This window comes from Stigmatopora nigra, chromosome 3, assembly GCF_051989575.1.
Source record: "Stigmatopora nigra isolate UIUO_SnigA chromosome 3, RoL_Snig_1.1, whole genome shotgun sequence".
Lineage (NCBI taxonomy): Eukaryota > Metazoa > Chordata > Actinopteri > Syngnathiformes > Syngnathidae > Stigmatopora > Stigmatopora nigra.
Genome location: NC_135510.1, coordinates 7,567,180 through 7,589,469, shown reverse-complemented (window position 1 = coordinate 7,589,469; position 22,290 = coordinate 7,567,180). Strand labels below are relative to the sequence as shown.

General features: G+C 38.5%; 2 protein-coding genes across 4 annotated transcripts in view; one reads left to right on the top strand and one right to left on the bottom strand.

Annotated features, from left to right (window-relative positions):
- The window catches only part of LOC144194588 (fibulin-7), a 59,442-nt gene that overhangs the window by 28,543 nt on the left and 8,609 nt on the right, over positions 1-22,290 (bottom strand). The gene's annotated exons all lie outside the window — the stretch shown is intronic.
- The window catches only part of LOC144194838 (heterogeneous nuclear ribonucleoprotein C-like), a 29,246-nt gene that overhangs the window by 1,702 nt on the left and 5,254 nt on the right, over positions 1-22,290 (top strand). The window contains exons 2-3 of the mRNA XM_077714167.1: positions 2,944-3,019; positions 21,227-21,271. Of these exons, the coding sequence (XP_077570293.1) occupies positions 2,944-3,019; positions 21,227-21,271 (121 nt within the window). The remainder of the gene's footprint in view (positions 1-2,943; positions 3,020-21,226; positions 21,272-22,290) is intronic.

Here is a 22,290-nt window from a genome sequence, read left to right as displayed (position 1 = left end):
AACAAATTCCCAGACTAGATTTTTTTTTTGCTCTAGAGTAGGTAAAAAAATATAAATAAATAAAATTGATTCTAAACTTGGTATCTGATAGTGTTATTAAGAAATTGCTGTTTTAAAACATTCATATGCACATCGCAGAAATAGACAATGTACTAATAGAAAACTGATGTAATGGAACAATTTCCACCCATTCATATTGACATATAATGAGCCATTATGAGAACATTTGTTATTTAAAGACAAGAGTAGAAAACACACGCACAATTTTGAATTGATATTACCATCGTAAACGGACTTAATTTTAGTGCGGTTCTAACAGCAAAAGCAACACTGCATTATCGCCATGATTGATTCAAAAAAAATGTTTATAGGCCTTGCAGAACAAGCATTCTGGAGTTTATGGGTCTCAATTAAATATGGAGAGAGACATGGAGTGTTGTTTTCTCTAAAAAGACATAACTCAAGCAAAAACTAACATCTCAGCATGTTAACTCATAAACCAAATCTAATTACTAGATCTAATCTAATATTACCTAATTACCAAAGTGTCAACATTGCTCCAAATTGCTTGTGTGTCCTTATCAGAATAACAGCAACAAATCGTTACAAAATAATGAAACTGACATCTTTTGGGGGTGGTTTAACATTGGTGTAAAAAAATCTTTTATATTGTTCTCCCCATTGGAATATGTGATTTTGGCCTGTCCCACATCCTGCTCAGTTAATGACTGTGTGCGTGTATGTGATAATTAGTTTAAAGATAATAAATCCTTGCCTACTTGATTTTAGTGTTGGGCTAAGTATATTCTAATTTTATCATCACATTTAGTAACATTTTATGTATATAAGTCCCTTAGACAGCTGTCTACCCACTCAATATGGGATAACCTATGACCGATTTTATACAAGTTTTTTTTGTCAAAGGAAAATGTGGGCTTGATGCAAAGTAAATATTTCCACTTATGATTAATAATTTAAATGATATAACTTGAGAAATTTGATGTTGCCAAGCCTAGCATTTCTACTCCATCTTCGTGAACTAGCAATTGATATAACTTTTTTTCATTCATTCATTTTATGTACCGCGTATCCTCACGAGGGTCGCGGGGGGTGCTGAAGCCTATCCCAGCAGGCTTTCTTGACAAGTCAGGGGTCACCCTAAATTAGTAGCTAGCCAATTGCAGGGCAGAAGGAGACGGACTACCATTCACACACACACTCATAACTAGGGGAAATTTAGAGTGTATGATATAACAACTTTAAGAAATCTGAAATATAATTTTTTAAGCGGTGCTTACTCAGTCACCATGCTAAGAGGAATATGAGGTTTCTGTAACGAAAGCTTTGAACACAACATCATAAAAAGCTAGGAACAAGGTCTATCCTGCAGCAACCTTAGAAATGTACTGTTCGCACATATTGTAATTGTCTCTTTGGATTAATTCGGCACGCCGGCCCCGGGTTTACAGCGAGTGCAGCTCAGAAGCGTGATTACCAATAAAGGGCACCAAAATGAAGCTGTTCAACATCAAAGGGAAGCCTTAACAAGTGGATGTGACAGTTCGTTTCTATTAGCCGAGGCTGTCCGCACCACACTTAGATCCTGACGAGACCTTAACGATTGTTAATTGAGTCAGATATAAATGTTCAAACAAAGTGCGAGTATCCGCAGAGGGCGCATTGCGATGTTGGGGTACAAACAAGACATTGTTCATGCCCAAAGTAAACTAACAGACTGGATCAAATCCTAGTCCGAGGTTAGTTGTTGTTGTTTTTATAAATACATCCATCATGTTTGTTGGGTTTCACTTTTTTACTTATACTACTTTGACCTTGGTAGCTAGATTGGTGTTTTGCATTGGCAATGCCATAATTGTTGTTTATTTGCTGTTGACCTCTTTAAAGCAAGAGTCATCTCCATACACCTCTGACTCAGATGTCAGCAAAGCTTATTCTCCATAAAAGAAAAATCAAAGTCACCCAGCAAGTCACCTGCTTAAAGCCTCATGTGGTACTAAATGTAAATGCTGCTGTGCTGGGTAAAGGCATAGACATGTGTTTTTGTACACACTTTTGCAAACCAACCTTAATTAATTGTAGCTCGCAGCCATTTGAGTGTTGCACTGTATGAGCGTATGTGCAGTTGGCCTAGTCACACTCCATTCAGCACCCATCGGTCCATGTCTTCCTCTCCTCTCATCATCCCGTTTTCTAAAGTCTTTTAGAAAATCCAGACAAAGCTAGAAACAGCAGAGAGCATCATGTGCCATGTGATGTCAACACCGGGTTTGTTGGCATGCTATCAACTGAAAAAGGCTCTTTGTTACTTAGATTATGTTATCGCTCTCAAAAGTGTATTTGTTAATGAAAAGGCAGACAATGATCAAAGATGGATTGCAATGATGTGAATGGCAGGGGGCGAAAACAAAAGATGAACAGCTGGCTCACGATTGCAGGCCTAATCAATGGTAAGTGGTATGAGGTGAATGTGAAGGACAACCCCTGACAGACTTAACAACCGCTTTTATCATTACCTTGTTAAATGATGGCTAAGAGTGTTGTTATTTACATCATTTAAAAAATAGCAGCTATAATATTGATGGACATACCAGGAGACCCCTGATATTGTGACACGCATCAGACAGTAATGTCTCTTTGGGCGTATGATATATACACTGATTGCTATCTGTCTTTACCAAATTTTAGGGTGCCTCACATTTATCGGAAAAAAACTCAGAAAACAATATTTCTTTGAAGAGAGAAAATCTTATAAAAACCCAATAGTGGATTTTTGGCTTATTCCCTGAAGAGTCGCCATGTCGAAACCGTAGAATCGCCCAATATTTTGACATTTGTATTCTGTACAATTTCCAACTACAATGTGCTATGTGATGTCTTTTTAAGTGTGTCAGTATGAAGTTAATGGATTGTTCATGTTCGCAGACACGAATATGAGTGGAGACCTCAAGTCAAGTCGCTCCAGGGCAGCAAGTAAACGGGCTAGCAACACCACTTATGGGTGAGTGTCAACCATGCACGCATACACACTTGTACACTTACCGATACAAATCTTTATCAACAATTCAATGGCTGCACCACCTGCATTCCAATCAATGTGGTATTATTTCTTAATGTTTTATATCAGCTGAGTATGTAGTATCCTATTGATTTTAGCCGAAGGTGCTGTCCACACTATTCAGGGTTTTAATTTAGCTGCTGATGCTGTGAACCATATGATAAAGCCTGATTACACATTATAGTTGCTTGTTGAATACAGTGACAGAGACAGGATAACTGTGCACACTTGCCAGTAAATAGAACAGTTTAGGCCTGATTTGTGTACTTGTGAATGTGAGTCCGCACGCGTGTGTACAAGTCTTGCAACTCCAGTGGAAAGTCAATTTTGTTTTTCTGGAAATCCAAAGACTTACAAGTAAAAACTCAAAGGAGGCTAAAAACATGTCTACTTCTACTAAATAAATAAATAAAAAAGATTACAGCCCTATCAAGCTCATTTATGTCAGCAGTATGGGAGTGTTCTAGTTACCTGGTGCATAACCCAGTTGAAAATCATGACCGTTGACAAAACTAACTTTTTGCTGTAAGTGCTTTTAAACACTTTGAAAATACATTGTAGGACATTCACCCCTGAGTCAAAAAAGATCAGGAAAAAAAACATTAAAAGGGAAATAATATTAGCATATGTAAGAAATTATTTGCCTGAAGCCTAATGAACAGATCCCATTAGCATTTCTGTGCTTCCAATGGACTGGGACTCAGCATATGTTTGGTGTTTGGTACTCCCTACCCAAAAAAAAAACTAAAGACAGTTCGGCATCCCCGTCAGCACAATTCCATGCTGCTCTGCTAGGCTGGCATCACCTATCGTCTCATCCACTGTAAATAATGCAGGGGGAACATGCTACACTATATCCCAAACGTGTAATTTTGAGCCGTTAATCCAGCCAGGCTGCTACCTCATCTGTCACCCAGTCTCAGCCCATCCTTAACACCCCCGACCAACTCAATTTGCCCATTCCTCCATGTAGTTATTCAACGGTGCGCGGCCATGCATTAATGGGGTTAGTCACACGACACACACACACACACACACACACACACACAATGAACAGTCACAACCGAAACACACCTGAGGTCTTAGCCGTGATATAGCCCGAGTCTGATAATTTACGGAAATGCCACAGAGTTAGACCAAAACAGGTCAGCTTTCTGGATGTTTTAGCTTAACCGCAGTGCTTAGCAACCATTCCAATTGCATTCTTGTAGGCCCCTGTATCACACTTTAAGGGAAATAAATATTTTAAGCAGTTCCAGAGCTTAGAAGTCATCCAATTTATGAGTCTTTTGAAATTCACACTTTGATTTGTAAGCAAAGTTTTGAAGTATCTTAAAATTTCATATGAACAAACTATGCATGCTACCTTGAAATAGATCAAATTTAATCTCCAGATATATAGCCAGTGTTAATGGTGGCATCCATTTGGCCTAACGGGATGATGAGAGGATTTTTAATTTTTAGAAAAAAATATGTTGAAAATATTCCCAACATGAAAATTCTGTTGGGAAAGTGAAAAGTAAGGAAATTGCATCAAAAGTCACATAGAATTCTTTGGGACATCAGGAACTACAAAGTGTGCCGTCTTTCTGTTTCTGAACAAATAGACATACAGGCAGATACCACAGCATGTGGCCTAGATTATCCTGTCAACAAACAACACCTCACACTCTAGTACTGCAGCATCCTGTTGTGACTCCAAACTGCAGGCTAGTTAAAGATCACAATGATCACTTAACCTTTATTTCAATCATATCTTTTTATTTTCCCCAATTTTCCCCTGATTGCCACTTTTCCAAATCTCTCCCCACTGGCCATTTGCACTAGCCTAAGTGACAATATAATTTTTTTGTCTTTGTTTATTGTCCATGTGTCCTCACTGTCAGTCACTCACACAGTGCACACACTCTCCATGGCACCCTCGGGTCACCAGGACCCAGCTGTGGAAGTAGTGATGAGCAGAGCCAATGTTTCACAGGCCAGATGCTGTTGCAGCCTCAGTAAGCTCCATTGCACCACTACAAAAAGCTAAGTCTAGTATTGTATAGGTAGGCTCAGCTGCCAGAAGTGGGTGTGCGTTTGTGTGTGTGCGTGTTAGTTTGTCAAATGCATCTCTCTGTACATAAAGTATGTGAAGTACCTGAAAGTTAAAAGGAGAAAATGTCCAACATAGCTCAATCAATTATACATAGGATTTTTAAAACATATTTATTCATCTACAAACAAACTCTGGAAATTCTATTGTTTTCTCAGGTTTTGACCCATGAGCCATTCGAAAGGCACTGTTAAAAACTAGCTTCATGTGGTGGAAACTGAGAAGTGCAACAACCCTGAATTGGTGGCCAGCCAATCGCGGGTTACAAGGAGACATACAACCATTCACACACACACACACACACACACACACACACACACACACACACACACACACACACACACACACTCATACCTAGGACAATTTAGAGTGTTCCACCAGCTTGGGGACAACATACAAACACCACACAGGAAAGTGGCATTAAACCCTCGTTCTCTGAACCGTGAGGCTGTGCGGGCTATATTAAATAATACTATCACCATTTCTTGCAAACCAATAAAAACTGGGCAGTGGGCCGCAGTTGGCCAGCAGGCCGTGGTTTGCAAACCCCGGAGTTAAATATCTGTGTGCTGGGTATGCCTGGCTATAGGATCTAGATGTTTGTTTTGCATCCACACTTTAAGGATAATGAATGCCATTCCTATTTTGACAACGAGGAAACATGTGGACCAGCATTCCACTGTATTTTTATTTCAATGATAGACAAGAACAGGAGAGGATTCTGCTGTTCAGAATTTGGCTTTGCCTATTGATTTTTGAGTTATTTGAGACATTTATAAAGGGCTGTAAGTTAGGATGGAAGACATGCAGCATGCCCATCTGCTGTAAGGTTTAGAGAGGTTAAGTAGGAGCGGCCTGGCGGCTGAGTGGCACCAATTCAGGGTGTCCACCGTGTCTGGCCCAAAGTCAACTGGGATAGGCTCCAGCACCCCCTCGACCCTAATGAGGATAAAGCATTTCAGAAAATGAGATGAAATGAGAGTTTAAGGAAAGTAGGATGGATGAATCATCATGCATGTTCCCCCTGAGAGGGTCACAAATCCCAGGCTAATATAATGGCAGACATTACGTACTGTTACTGTATAAAACAGATATAAGATCGTACAGCTTTAAGAGCAATAGTTCTCCTCCTGCCTGATACGAAACAGGGAGTGAATGTGCAATGACATTTCATTCTAGTCAAGCAAAAGTCTGTTTTTTAAGTCACAAGCTCCCAGCTATCCCTTTGCGTCGCCATACTATATGAGAAACACTGCTTTAAGAGTTTATGTTAGCTTAACCCCATGTAGCTTTATGGGCATCACTACTAAGAGAAAAAAAAGTGACTCATAATAAAAATAAATGACAGTGATAGTCAAGTATGCGCACCAATTGTTTGAAGTGTAATATGTATCTCTTTGCAGCTCAAGAGTCACATTTTTTTCTTTATTCCGCGTGTTCCGTGTAATGCTTGCCACTTATTTAGAATTTTGACAAATTACTTGTATTCAACACATCAAGTCAATGACTGGGCTGGCTCACATCTATAAAATCGACAGAGATAGCCCACAGTACAAAGAGCGGCAATTGGGAAAATCAAAGAAGAAAGAGTGATGTTAATCCATTGGTCTGGACAACAATCAATCAATCTGCCGCTGCATATTTTGGTGACATACTTTGATTGTCACACAACAGCTGAGACTGCCATGTGTTCTGACAGAACTAAAAAAGAATTTATATGAAAGGAGAGAGCCGAGCTTGAGTTTTCCGTTTTATGTTTTTAAATAGGAAAATGAAATGTGCTGTTGCTTGCAATAACAAAAAAAAAAACAATTTATATGCAAAATGATGTGATTGATTCTTTGAGCAAAAAGCACATTTGCATGATTACTAAGTGAAAAATGAACAAATAGGAGAAAAATATCATAAGCGTCCATCAACATCAATCACGCATTAGTGTGGATGTCCTGCTGTTTTCAACCGTTTGTTTGCATTTTAGTTAACAAGACAACCCGCTCCTCATTTCACATCCCTACAGAAGCTGCTACACTTTTAGTTGTTTTCTACATCTTGATCAAATTATGTTAAATGGTGTGGATCAGACGTACTCCCAAAAGATATCAGCAAGAAATGAGGGAAACAAAGAGAAGCACTGGTTATATTTTTAAATCTAAAGATGATTTTTGTTCCGCAACATAAAGTGCCACACATTTTTGCATTTTAATAGGCATTAATGCATATTGCTTTCCAGAGATCATTAAATAAACATTTTAAGCAGTTATAAATATTTTTGTAATCTATTCATTGGAAGTTAGATACATATACCGCAAATTGTAATAGTATGAATAGACTATTTAAGTAGCATAGAGTATAATGCTTTTGTGTTCATTTAGGGCAAAAATATAGAAATTGCTGAAATAATTCTGAATCCGAATGTAAAAGATAACCTTTTTCACTATTTATGACATATATAACCTGAAACACTCTATTGATTTCAATGGGCAGATGCCAGAAGGACTCAAGCAATTGCCTAGTTTAAAGAATGAGTGAAAGGAAAAGAAATGAGCTAGAATAAATTACCATTTTGTAAAAGATGGTTGTTCAAAAAATCTCAGTCTGTAAATCACAAAATCCTTTGAACTATGATGATGGAGAAAAAAATAGTGTTTGAACAGGTTTTAAAATGTCACTCCTTGTAAGGACAATCATTGAACATCACGTCCGTGCTCCTTCTCAAAACAGGTAAAATGTAGCTAAGAAAATAGGCCCTCCCCACACTCTTGAGATACTCGCATCGGATTGGCTGTAATAAAACTAGAATTTTAAATGTCTTGCAATGGCTGTTCTGCTTAATCCCAGGACATACTGGCTATTAGTAGCTTGGATTTTCACTACTATTGCATGTTGTACAATCATGACCCAAAACAGACTTTTTTTTTTAGAGACATCGCACAACGCAAAGCCCAGGAGAAACAATTTGTAGCAGACACAAAAAAAATGGCAAAGTCCACCCCTGCGAATTAAAGTGAAATCTATTGCCCATTGTCCTTACTATACAAAGAGTCTTGGGAGGTTTGTGTCATTGTGACAGTGGAGGGATTTGGCTGAATAGTGCAGTACAAAATTGCTCTCCTTGGATATGGTTTTGTTCCAGTTCTTATGGCCTTACCTATAGTACCAAGGCCAGTATATTTGTGGTTTTATTCTGAACATTCTGAATTCCATTTAACTAACTATGCAATACCTCATGTCCTGCATCAGGTTTAAAGCTCATCATATTTTCAAGATCAGAGACGAAGTAAAAAACAACAACAACAAATGACTCTTGGTTTGAAGTTTGCGCGGAATAAAATGTCTTCATATATAACTGCAAGTGCATATTGCGCTCGATCTGTTGGGGAAAATAGTGTGCTACTGCATTCACATGCAGTCAATCACAAGCTCATTTGTCTGAAAAAAGTTTCCATTAAAATAACAAGCACGATTCTGAGAGAAAACATCGACCAAGTGAAGACCAACTTGATGAGGTAAGACATTATTATGCTCCAAATGCCAAAGAGGCACTGAAAGCCTCACAAATAACACCAATTATAATTACACAAAGCAAGCGTAGTCAAACTTTTTACACAAGCAACATCGAAAAGAATCATTCGCTCTCTAAGTGCCACCATCAGAACCAAGATTTTTTTCTTTATATACTGATCCACAGGAGAATTAAGTGTTCAATTATATTAACAGTCAAGGTACATGCATTTACCTCACCCTTGTTCATGTCTCAAATGGCTTTACCGATTTATTTATTTTTCGCCTAAAGGAGTTTAGATAAAGTTCCCTTGAAAGGGCTAAGAAAACCAAAAAGGTGTTTTTAAAAATCATATCCAAACTAAATGTTCTAAAACAAACAGTTCTTCAAAGGAAACAAATTATTCAATAATGTTGTTGTGTGAGTTACGGAAGACAAATGAATGAACGAACGAACGAAAGATCCGTAGGTGATGATTTCCTTTTCTTTTTTCTGCATAACACAGAAAATCATATCAAAAGCATCAATGGCGTAATGAATCCACATTATACAAACCTTACTCTTGCACTCTAAATGTACAATATATTTGCTCAGGATTTAATGCATCTCTCACTCCTACATACTTGTTTTGAAGTAGCTTTGAACAACCATGGCAATTCAGGTCTCTACAGCGAACAGATGCCTGTGGGCTTCTCAGGCACCCTCTTCAAGAGGATGACAAGAACCATTTCATATTTTCTTTGCTTGCGAAGAGGGAAAAAATAACAACAAATGAGCTGTCAAACCCAAGCCAACTCTACACTTTCTTTAAATTTCAGCAATCAACTCCTCCCCGTCTTTTTAGTTGCCATCCCTCTTCGCACAAACGCTATGACATTCTGCCCGTTGTCCTTTCCCGGCTAGAGACGACGTGTGGGCTGTAGTGAAGGTAAAGGTCAGCTCAGTCGCAGGTGGATGTTCTGCTGCAGAAAAGGTCAACGGGGCAGAGGGAGATATAGGTAGAGGTGTGTGCATCTGCTGTTTATACTGAGCCGCAGCGATGGCAACAGTGAAGGAGCTCGTAGAAGATGAAGAAGCCATTGATATGACGTAGAAGTGATGTGCAGCAGAAATAAGGTCAAAACTCAGTTTGGAGCTTAGCGAAGGTGATATGGAGGGGAAGCTATTCCACCTGGAGAAACGGAACATTTTCTGATTTGTCATAGCCTTATTGTTGCCAAGGCAAAAATCCCTCTCTGTCATTTTATGAAGTAACAAAGTGTGTGTCATGCGATGCCACAACATGCAAACAACCTTTAAATCCAGACATGATTTTTATGCTAATTAAACAAGTGTTACAGTAAGAAGGTCACATACCCAATTGCGGCTTGAGACACGAGTGACTGAATTTAAGTTTAATGTGGATTCGGGTCACTACCCATCCATTTATTTTACTTTGATGAGTGAATATAAATTTGAGATACAAGAGTTGTGCATTGCAAATTACTTAATCACCACAACTTTAAAAAAAAAGAGGCTTCATCGCCGATCAGTTTACATTTTGTCAAATTGTATATTAAAAATATGGAAATTTACAGTTAAATATATATAATGAACTAGTATAAAGCAGTGTTGTCATTTGTAAATGTCTTCAAGCAAATAATAGGCAATGCAAAACTTTATAAATAGGCTAATTAATAGCATCATGTCATGTCACGTTATGCTGCTATAACCCTGTAAGCATGGTATTTGAATGTAAACAGGCACACAAACAACATACAGTAATCCCTCAAATATTGTGGTTAATGTAGACCAGACATGGCCTTGATAATTGAAAAATCGCGAAGTAGGGTCACACCTCTTACAACGACCTTTTTTTTCTCCTTCAATGTTGAGTGGCTTCCGCTCATGAGTTTCAGCGTGGTTTTTCACAGTTTTATGAACAAAAAAATATTTTTTTTAAATGATTAATAACAGAAAAAGATTGCAAAGAAGTGAATTCAGGATAAGTGAAGTCACGATAATTGAGCAAAGACTGTAAATGTATTTTTTGTGGAAAAATGATTCATATTAACACCATTTAGTGCAAAAGACATGTTTGATTGTCTTCATCTGTATTTTATAGCCCCCTGGGGAATTAATTATATTCTATTCTTTCTTTAGATTCCATTTAAATGTCATTATAACATTCTTTTATAAAGCCCAACATCCTCTGTCATTGTTCTTATTAAACTCTAATGCTGCCAAAATTAAAACTGTCAAAGTTTTAACTCTGTAGATGTTTTAACAATTTTTTTTAATGAATTGTTTTTTTGTAAGACTAGAATAATTTAAATGAATCTCTATCTAGTTTGTTGATAGATTACTATGAAATAGGAGAGTTTTGGAATTATGATCACCACTGTAAATTCATAATCGCACCTACTTTTAGTTTGAAAAAAAATGATACCATCAATAAACTTCAATTAACCTTCGATTCTAAGGTAATTCTGCATCCATTCAGATGAGCTAGCAATGCTATCCTACCGGCTTATCACTAGACTCCTTACCCTTCTAATGAAGTCATCTCTTTCCCAACTGATTAGCCCACAAGGGAGGCAAAAAAAAAGACAAGAGAATCAGGTGTTAGAAAGTGTAAGGGCGGTAGCATAAATAAAAGAGCGGTGTCAGGCGTAAAAGATAGATGGAGTGCAGTGCAGGGGGCAAGTGTGAAACAATTGAAAGGAGTAGATATGGGAGGAAAAAATGAAGTGAGCAATAGAAATAACAGTCATGGAAATTGAGGGGTGAGAAAAGCAAAATGAGGGAGGGGAGGGGGTGCAAGTGAGCAGTACGCAGCGTGTCATCAGCACCCCTGGCGGGAACAATCCATCTCAAATTGATCTTCCAGCTTGGCCCAGCAGGGCATTCCGAATCAATCTTAAATTGATCTCTGTGCCAGAGGTCGGGAAAACTAGCAGTGGAGCTTATCAGAAATATAGTGGTGCTGGGAGGATCTGACAGGGAAACTTATCACACCGCACAACAGGAAATGGGCTCAGAGCCCCCGGGGTAGCAAGAGGGTGAGCCTGCACCCTATATGCACACGCGCCCGCAAACACTTGCACAAAGATTGATTGTACCCAAGGAAAATGTACATGAACCCCCGTGTTCAGTACCACAGAGAGGCAACGCTGTGCACACATTCATCAACACTCATTACTCCAACACTCGTTTAAAAAAAACAGGGAGAGTGAGAGAGACGTTTACCAGACCTTAAGACATGTCCATTTCCCCCATATTGCCATTAGAGCCCTCAGGCATTTAATGACTTTTAACACATTCAATGTGTCCTCACTAAGTCTGTGTGTGGGACTTAAGAAAAGGCAATCAATACTTTGCATTTAGATGGTGAGTCAGCTTTGAGGAGCGCTGTTTCTTCAGGCTTAATAAAAAGTAAACGACATAAGCCACAGTTCAAAAGTGCTTTCAAACAAAACAATATAAGAAAGAATGCTCGTTAAGAACTCAACGCATACACATTACATTTCCGGCTTGCATCAGCAGTAATATAATTCTTTTCGTTCAAGTTATTCAAGTTATATTCTTCAGGTTTTTTAGAAATGTTTAGGATTTCATCTTCCTAAATTGAGGTCAAAATGCCAGCTTTTTCTATTTACTTTGCCACTTTTCAGTTATTCCCGCCAGCAGCACGTGTGAATAGAGGACAGCTGAACCAGGGCATGCAGAAAAATAATTTATTTTGATGGCAAAATGCAGAAGCACATGGAAACGACGTGAATGTTTGAAGGTGTTTAGAATGCTGCGAGAGGCTTTTTCATGGCCCAGAATGGCAAAAAACTCTGTCATCATTGAAGGAGGTTAACAAAAGGGAGTGTGTGACTATTGAAGTGAGTTTCGGGTTTGGGAGAATTAATATTCATGTCACACTAAAAAGGCAATCTTTTCACAAAAGTGGTAAATATCACAATAACAAACATGTTGTATGCATATCCCTTGTGGCAAATCCAAGCACAATTGCATTATTCTCGTGATTAGTCCTAACTAGTTTTAATTTTGTGTTTGTTAGTTTAGTTTAGTTTACTGTATCGCTTTTCTCACCGCTTTTATGATGAATCTCTTAAACCTTCCTTTTACACTGTTTACATTCGTCTATATTTCAAGTCTCAGTCTGTCAATATTTCTCCTCAGTATCTAACTTCCAGTATGGAGTCCCTTTGGGTTCTAGCAGGTGCAGAAGCAAATAATTTTATCACATCACATATTTGCCCTTCTAGATTCTGCCAGATTCTGGATAGTTGTTGAGTAAGGAAGCTAATATTAGCTGAGATTAATGAATGTTTTGAGGTTGTTTCAAAAAGGGAGCTCATCATTTGCCCAATCATATCTTAAATGGTGCCCAATGGTCTCCTTTTATACTGTTGGGTATAGGTTCGTTGTCAGCGACGAAAATGCCTGGTTAGCGAATCTGTCGCATAGTTCTAAGGTTTAAGGTGGCTTCTTATGTCTCCTGTTAGAGCTTCTGACCTTATCAAGGTGTATTCCGTGATATTAATAAGGACAAGCACTATGGAAAGTGTAAGGGAATGCAGGATCCTTACATTTCCTACGTTGCTGACAGTGTTCTGTGATGTTTTAGCATAACATTTTAGCCTGGTGTCATAACGCTGTTTTGCACTTCACACTGCCGAATATAAATTTACACTTTATCATTCTCCAATAATGTTACGACACCAGCGGATTTGGTCAAAGCTGCAACATCAGCTAAAATAGTACAACAGATTAATTACTCAGGTCAGCTGCCAGTGACCTCCTAACTTTGTGCTACCGGTTGGTTTTGACAGGAAGCCATCGCCTGATGATGGCAACATCACCTTTGCCGTCCGCTATTTGCTTGCAGTTAATGTGTGACAGGCGGGGAAGGGGTTGCTGGGAGCCCTGTGGATGTCACATGTCACATCCCTGCTGTCTAATGCAGCTAATTAGCACTAAATATCCCCAAACCTAAAATTTTCCAATTACTGCTCCCTGTGAGACCTTCAGTATCTTTTCTTTGATGAATGACAGAGAACTGCATCAAATGCATATGTTAAGCATCCTCCAATTTATAGATTTACCATATGGCAAAAAGAATATAGATTTATTTCTCGATCAGATTTTAAGATTAGATTTAGTTACAAATGAATCAACCAGTTTGGAGAGGGCCCCAATACCTATGATCTCTTACCTAACTACCGGGGATGTTTTTGTGGCATAAAGGGCAAAGAATCCCACAGACACATGCCAAAATCTCAAAGTCTTCACAGTGGAGTGAAAGGTGTTTTGTTGCAAAGGAGGCCACACTTCCATTCTGTACGCTTTTTCTTCTTGCATGTGTCTTGGCAATTTGCCTCAACACTTTAGTGCATATAGTGAGGAAATAGTTGTACGCAATGGAGCGAATGTAGCAGGTATGTGATAGACAGACAATCCGGCCCTGCAGACACCATAAAGCCATTTTTATTGATTTGTTAAATTTCCCTGAGAATTCAAAAGATCCTTCATCTCATCTCATCTCATTTTCTGAACCACTTTATCGGCATTAAGGTCGGGGGGTGCTGTAGCCTATCCCAGCTCACTCCGGGCCAGAGGCGGTGGCCAGCCGATTGTAGGGGACAAGGAGACTGACAACCAGGGACACTCACATCTATACTTAGGGGCAATTTAGAGGAAACCCACACATGCTGAGGGAAAACACAGGTGGACCAATCTGGATTTGAACCCAGAAAACTAGAACTATGAGGCCAATTTGCTAACTACTCCCTCTACCGGGCCGCCCTTCAAGAGATCTTAGAACTATACAAATCTCGCTTTCAGAACTGTCTGTCTGAATTAAAAGGGATTACTTGAAGTAATTATTTGGTAATGAGTGACTGTGACAAATCACTGCTTTTGAAAAACCTTTTACTCAGACAGTGGTAGACGTCAATTTTTTTTTTTACTGGAAATGGCCCAAATGGTGAAGCCCTTGCATTGTACATAGATGCTAGCTCTTTGTTGTATTTATTTATTTATCTATTTATTTGCTGGAAACAGACAGCTGATCATGTCAAGTATATTGACATTATGAGCCAAACACAAAGATTTATTCAAAATAACTTAAGTTCCTGATCTCACCCTGACGTTAAATGACATCGTCACATTCATGCAGCCTGAATCCCCTGATGCAGTTACTACCTCCTTTCTTAACGATAAGCACTTCGGACAGGACTGAGTCAAAAAAGGCATTGATGCACTTCTGTCATTTAGTAGCTCTTTATTGATGTCCTTGTACTTGACTTTGTTGTGCTTTTACATTAAGTGTCCTGGAAGATCTTTGCATAGAGATAGACAGCCAGATATGACCTTTGAGCCTTGTAAATTCCAAAACCAGGCCTCCTCTCACATGCTCCGCATTTTAAAAATGCCGGTTCAAATAGCCTTTAAGTCACTCGCTTGGTAGTCTCAACAGGGCTGACTGTCAAATGTCCAATTACTGTAGTATGTTTGTTTTTTCATCAGCATGGTTCATCATTAGCATCTAAATGAAGTAACGTCTCTGGCATTGTTGCCAATTCAGCTGCCTGGGCTACTGTGTGAGGTTTAACGCTATACACGATTGGTAGCATAAAATGACTCCAATGTCTTTTCCAATTATCTTAACATAATATTTGAACTCCTGAAGCGCAGTGTAGCGTCTGGCCTTTTTATTTAATACTTGTGTGTGTTTTTATGATGCAAGGCTTCTCCTATACTCAAACCAGACTGGATCTCGTCACACTCAATATTCGCTTGGCAGTGGACTTTTGCCCATGTGCAGAAGGAGCAGTTTATATAAAGGATTTTTGTTTTGTAATCACTGCAAACACCTGTCAGATTTGAAAGGTGGATTATGTTAATCTTTTGTTTAGACAATCCATAGCCATTAACAGTCTCCTCTCTCAATGCCATTTGTTATCCTCCATTTTGCAACAATACTTTGTTTCCTGTCAATGAACTAAGAAGTAGCTCTAAAATATTGGAAACCCGGTGCTTTAAAGCTGCAAATTAATATCTAGTGCATGTCCTTGTGTTATATCCTTTTGGGGAAGTGGAATATACACTTGTACGTTTAATTTGTGCCAAGGATTTGAGTGGTCAGGCTTTTGCTAAAAACACCGGTACACTCATGTTTTCCAGCACAAACATTCTCAGACTATAAGACCAGTGAGGCAGGAATTATACCAGACTGTGCCACGCCTCAGCTTCACCATACTGATCCTGGACGTATCAGTGGAGAATTGCCACGCCCAAACAGCTGTGGGAGAATCTGACTCACCCAGCTCATTGTGCTCATCATCCTCATGTTCCTATGGAAGCCCTTTTCCATCCACCAGTAATTTCTCTTTTGAGCGTGTCAATGTGTGAACAGGCTCAATTAAAAATCACCACATCAAAAGATATGAGCAATGGATAAAAGACAAATAAGAGTCCCTACCGTTTTGAAAGAATATGTACCAAGTGACAGCACTAGTCAAAACACAGTATTTTGATTAATGGTATGTAGAATAGACGTTACATGGAATAAATGATCAATCTGAAATGGTAGTCATGTTAAATGACTCTCAGAAAATGACAGAAATTATAACATTACTTCAACACTGGCAAGTGGTACTTGAGGACATTTGGCACTGGTTGCTAAACTACCAAGCACATAATAGCCTGGTAACATTTCTGCCGGTTTGATTTAGGGCTGGAAAATTCTTAGTTAAATCTCAAAGTAAAAGTATAAGCTCTGAAATAAAACATAATACATAACCTAAAGTAATTCTCTGGCTGGATGTATTTGTGGACTTTGCCAAATTTGTCTAAATCTGAGCTCCTTTGGTGCTTCACTGATGATGGATGATTTCAATCAATCAAGCAAACTAATCAAACCCCTTTAGGGTTCACGCCATCATCATAACATCAGTTCAACGCGCAGCTCCTGCATAAATTTAGATTTAAGAAAGAAAAACATGATGTGGCCTTTACTGTCGTTTCCATGAATACAAAGGTAGGTAACAGTGGCCTCTAGCTTATATGGCACATTCATCCTTTCTCACTCCATCAACTCTACTATTATCCACCTGCCAATTGAGTGTGGCTTTACCATCAAGTGAACACACCCACTGGCATCAAAGGAGACAAGCCAGATACAGTGTGTTGTGTGGTGGGCAAAGAGAGGAGCAATCACTCTCAGGCCCGCCACTTTTTATTGAGTCTCCCTGCACTCTGATGTATTGTGTGTTGTCTGACGCGTTGGTTCTGTCGCTCCATCTTTCCTCGCTCAACCTTTCAATGCCTTTTTGACACACTCCATCAGAGTAAAGTTCCCCGGCTCCTCTTTTACGATAACACGGGGGTTGCAATCAAACCTAATGTGCTGTCCGACATTGAATGCAACATAAACTAAAAACAGGAGAAATGATTACAATCGGAAGTGCAGTGCTTATCACAAGATGGATGAATGGCTTGTAGCCTGTAATCCAACTTTGATGCATTTATGAGCTCCTCTCGTTGACTTCAATGGCCTTGTAGTGGTAAATCACCACATGGACCTCTTACAGACTTACACACAACCACACGACGCGGTACGGTGAGCTGAACAAAAATTGAACATTGAGGAGAAGATTACATGCTGCTGTTATACAGTATTGATTACAGTCAATGATTAAAGGAGCAACAAAGGTGATTGCCGTCTTTAAAAATAGACCCTTGGGAAATAATAAGCATGTATCTTGGAAAAAGAATTGATTTGAAATAAAAGTGTTTAGTTTTACCACCATTGCCACAGACAGAATTTGACTCTTAGCACTGTATTTAAAAGTCTATGATACATTTTCTGGGTAACTCAAAATGGAGTGCGATACATTAGGATTTTTTTTAACATGGGTCATCACTGCTATTGTAAATGGGAGTGAGTGAAGACATTTTAAAAGGATTAAAATGTACTTAGACAATTTGAAAGTGTGATCTGATTTTAAAGTTACGTTTGAATTAAAAGCACTGGGACTTCAACCAAAAGTCAGATGTGGTTTTGCTAATCATTTGATTAAAGCTACCAGTTCACTGATTTAAGCCAGCCTTCTTGGACTGAGAAATAAACGATTTTCCCTGCGCAAAATGTCATATTTTCAAAAATGGTTATTCACAGCAAACTGACAACGTCTAGAACATTTGTGTTTTCTACGGTCGAGTAGTTTCCCCATCTGGCTTTTGGTCATGCTTTAGTGCCCAACACATTTACCAAGGCAATGAAACAATTGTTTTTGACTTCTTTTTCTTTAAAGGAAACTGTTGGAATTCAGTTAAAGCAAGCATAAACTCCTTGGGTGATTGTGACAGTTCACAACTGCCAGTTGCATCTTGGATTGACTAAAATTGGTCTCAACATTGACCCAACAACTGCTGCTGATTAGAGTGGCTTTCAAATGAAGTATATTGTTACAAAGTAGGATGTTTAATGTGGATATACAGTTGTCTATTTTGTGTGCATTGATAGCTATTATATCTATATATGCAGAGTCCACAATCATGATCATTTTCATCAAATTATATGTGACTTTGATTCATTTTGGTAATTGTTGATCACATATGGAAAGGCTTTACATTTATTAGCAACTATTTTCACAGATTTACTTGCTGTGTTTTAGTTGTAAAGGCACACATGTACCACACACAAGCCTGTGTGCACATGCACACACTGGAGCAGATGATTTATAGCCAGCCTTGTCTAATGGATTGCTTTGGCACTTGAGAAATTATGAAAAGAAATTAATTAGCCTTTAGTGACCCTGCCTCCATCTCTTTCTGTCTGTTCCTCTCTCTCTCTCTCACACACACACACAGCCACGCAAACAAACACCCGTTCACCCAAACACCAAAGTGCTCACTTCAGAGGTAATTACACTCTAAATAGGCTAACTGCAAAGAATTTGTCTTCATTGAATTCCACCAAAAAACTTGTTAGTTGTCATGTCGTCATTTTAACCCAATGACATGTCTTATCGACCTCAGATTAATGACAAATCCTCAAATTTCTTTTTAATATTCAGGCTTTCACAACTAATGATGTCATATACTGTCAGTAAGCCAATCATTTGTGTCATCAGTCGAATTTGCTTAAGTTGACACAATTATTCAGGGCGACATTGCAAAGTACCAATTGTTCATATTACAACATTACTTGGTATTAATCTTAGTGCAAGAATTTAGATTTGTACATGCTTAAATAAGCAGTAGACTTCATAAACCATTCAATAACTTGAATTTAGCTTTCTAGTTAAAGTATTATTGTGTGGGCTAAATAAATATTTAAATTGTTATACTTAATACCCAATGAAAGAAATGAATTATTGCTGCAAATATGAATGTAAACAAGCATATGGAAAAATATGATATAAATGTCAAGCTGGAGAAGTAGCTTCCTCCCACTCAGAGAGTGTAAATAGTTGTTATTTTCTATTTTACCTGTCTGGATTTATTCATTCTGCAAAGTGGTAATGGCTTTACTTTGTACATTGTGAGTGATTAGCCATAACACATTTAAAGATTTTAACAAAACGCTGTACAAATCTGGGATGCGCTAAACCTCTCTCTGTTCATTATTGATTCAGACATTACTATTTTATTTTTTCCCCCTTCTGAGGGTGTGTTACAGTTCTAACATTTTCCAGAAATTATATCCCCAATATTATTCATCTGTATCTTACAACCAAACTCCGATTCTGTTTGTCTTTTATCCTCACAGTTAGGCTGGAAGGCGACTAATAAAGAGCTGCTAATGTTCTATGTTCTAAGGAGAGCCAAATTTAGTTGGAAGAAAACTAGTGTGTCGACTGCCATCTCAGACAACGTGCTCTGAAACAGCATGACATGGTCTTTATGTTGGCAAGTGCACAGCTTCGCCACAAGCTCTCATTCTGAATTATTTTGTGGCTGCCTCTCTCCAGAGCATAGGAAGCCATCTGCTGTGAGACAGACAAATGCCACTGTGAGTGGAGAACATAATTAAAGTGCAATTTCCAAATGCACATGAGCGCAACTAGGATCTTACTACTAACGTGAAAGCTCAAGTGTAATTGTGATGGCATGCCCTTCTTTTTCTAACATTAAAATTGACATCTTGCTAGTCTTCCACCGAGAGTCCGTTCCCCCAAAGCCTCCCACAAGCAGATGGCAAAAACTGGGAGTGTATTATTTTCCCAAAATATGTCGAGGCATCCTAGAAAAATAACACAATTTTACCAATTTACTTTTGGAGCATGTGTTGCCATTTTGATGAGTGGCAATGGAATCCTCCGGAATGTGTCACATGTCGAGACTATTAAAATCTTATTTACATCCATTCAATATGTACTGTTCTCTCCTTGTCATAGTCAAGGGAAAATTATAACCCACCCGAGAGCATTCACCAAATGTCTTCTCTGACAAATATTTCTAACATGTATGGCATATTTATTTAAATGAATTAAATAAAGTTAAGACTGGCAGGGTACTATTCTTACATCGGCTCTTACTGTCTGCTATATTTCCTTACAAAATCGGACAGATTCGGTTAATATTTAGCAATGACAACATGATCAATATTTGTATGACTAACTGGCTAATCCATGTAACTCAGTTGATTCGCAAAAGCTGTCCCCGCCTCAGTCAAATTGGAGGCTGACCTTGTATTGCCATCACATAGGTAGTATTACATTGCATACTGTTGATACCAATCTCAATCATGTTCAATTGCATATTTAAAGAGACAGAAAATATCTATAATGAATGAACATCATCTCAAATATGGTTTCTCTAAGTTAAAAAAACTTAAATACAAATATACGAAAACTTTCTACTACTGTAATATACACTACTATATACTGTACTATACTTCTGCTTTTCTATTATGAAGTCATTTTTCAACACATACTTAAGGAAACACATTTTGGGCCATGCAAAGGTAAGAAACAAATGTGGGCATATGCAATAAACAATTTGGAGCTCATTCAATTTAGGGTTGTGGAAGATGATCTGAATTTCAATTTTGTGTTGGAATAAATCCGAAAAAAGCATTGAGAATGGATTAAGGAATGGAACCGATGAGTAATAGAGAATGATGTTGGGTATGTACAAGAAGAAGGCACCTTGGTTGAATGAAAGGACAAAGAGTCAGCGAGGTAGCAACATGAGGGATTATTAGCTACGATGTGCAGGCATTAGGGACGAATGCTGAGGTCTGACACGTCACAATGTAATCTCACTCAGGCTTAGTGTCACTTTTCTCTCTGCCTCGTAGCTTCCCTCATCACGCATGGAGGTGATGCGTGCGTTCAGAGCGACAGTATATATGGATTTTTCACCTTGGATGCTGCAGCAGAACAAATCCACTGCTTTTTTTTCTCTCGGCTGGAGATCATGAACACTATAATCTTTCCAGATGAAGTGATTGTAACTGCAGCAAGTTGACATACTGGAACCATAGTGTGCAGTTTTGACAAATATTTTACTAACCCTTCCCTCTCTTCTCTTATTTTTTTTCATCTTGCAGCAATGAGATGGACTTGGAAGACAGCTATGAGGATTACTATGACAGGTACTGCCAAAAAAAAGAAGAAAAACAGGACACTCTCCTGACTATTTATGTGAAAACAAGTGTGTGTTAAGAATATTCTTTCCTTATTTGTGTAACTTCTGTTGACACTGCCGTAATGAACACCTTAGAATTCAGGTAAAAACTAAAACTCAACCTCTATATGCAGAGTAAGTAAGCTCATTAGCCATGGTTGAAAGATGCCATATCTGTTGGCAATGTATGTCATTTTAGGGGAATAGTTTCAAAATGATTCCGAAGACTCAAAAACGGTCACCCAAAGATTTGCATCTTCTAGTTGTGGTTTAGCAGAAGAAAAATAAATAAAGTTTCCCATTTTTGTACCTCATTGAACATGTGTGCACAATATACTCATTGTGACTTTGATTACTTATATAAAAGCCAATAACCTGATTGAACTTCTGTTTACTACCTATTGGTAGTGTTTGTTCATTTTTACCACATTACAGTGTAACATTTTGCAGTGTCGCATTCAGTTTGAAAGACTGCGGCTCAGAGTGACTTTGTATTATTGGTCCAGGACTGAAATTGCTCAGAGACCTTCACATATCCCCTAGGCTTACACGCACAAACACACACATTGATGCTCTATTGCTTTGTGTATTAACTGTCATACTTTTTCGATGCTGTTTTCCTTGCTCTGCATTTTTCTGCCTTTGCTCAGGGGGGCAACACTTGCCACTGATTTTCAATTTGTTTTAACACAGTGCATGATTACCCCATACTGCTAGCTGGCATAAGTGACAGCTGTGTGTGTGTGTGTGTGTGTGTGGGTGTGTGTGTGAGTGTGTGTGTGTGTGTGTTTTGTTTTGAGCATCTACTGTGTATGCACATTTTACATGCAAGCGCTGCAGGAACTGCACTGCCTTTGTGTTTGTGCACTTGCCTTTCCCATTAGGTCACATCAGAGTGTATGCTACAGATTGAGGTAATTTATTGCACTCTATCACCTTGTATCAACATAAAGGAAAAGTTCCGACAAAAAGATAAATGCTCAAATT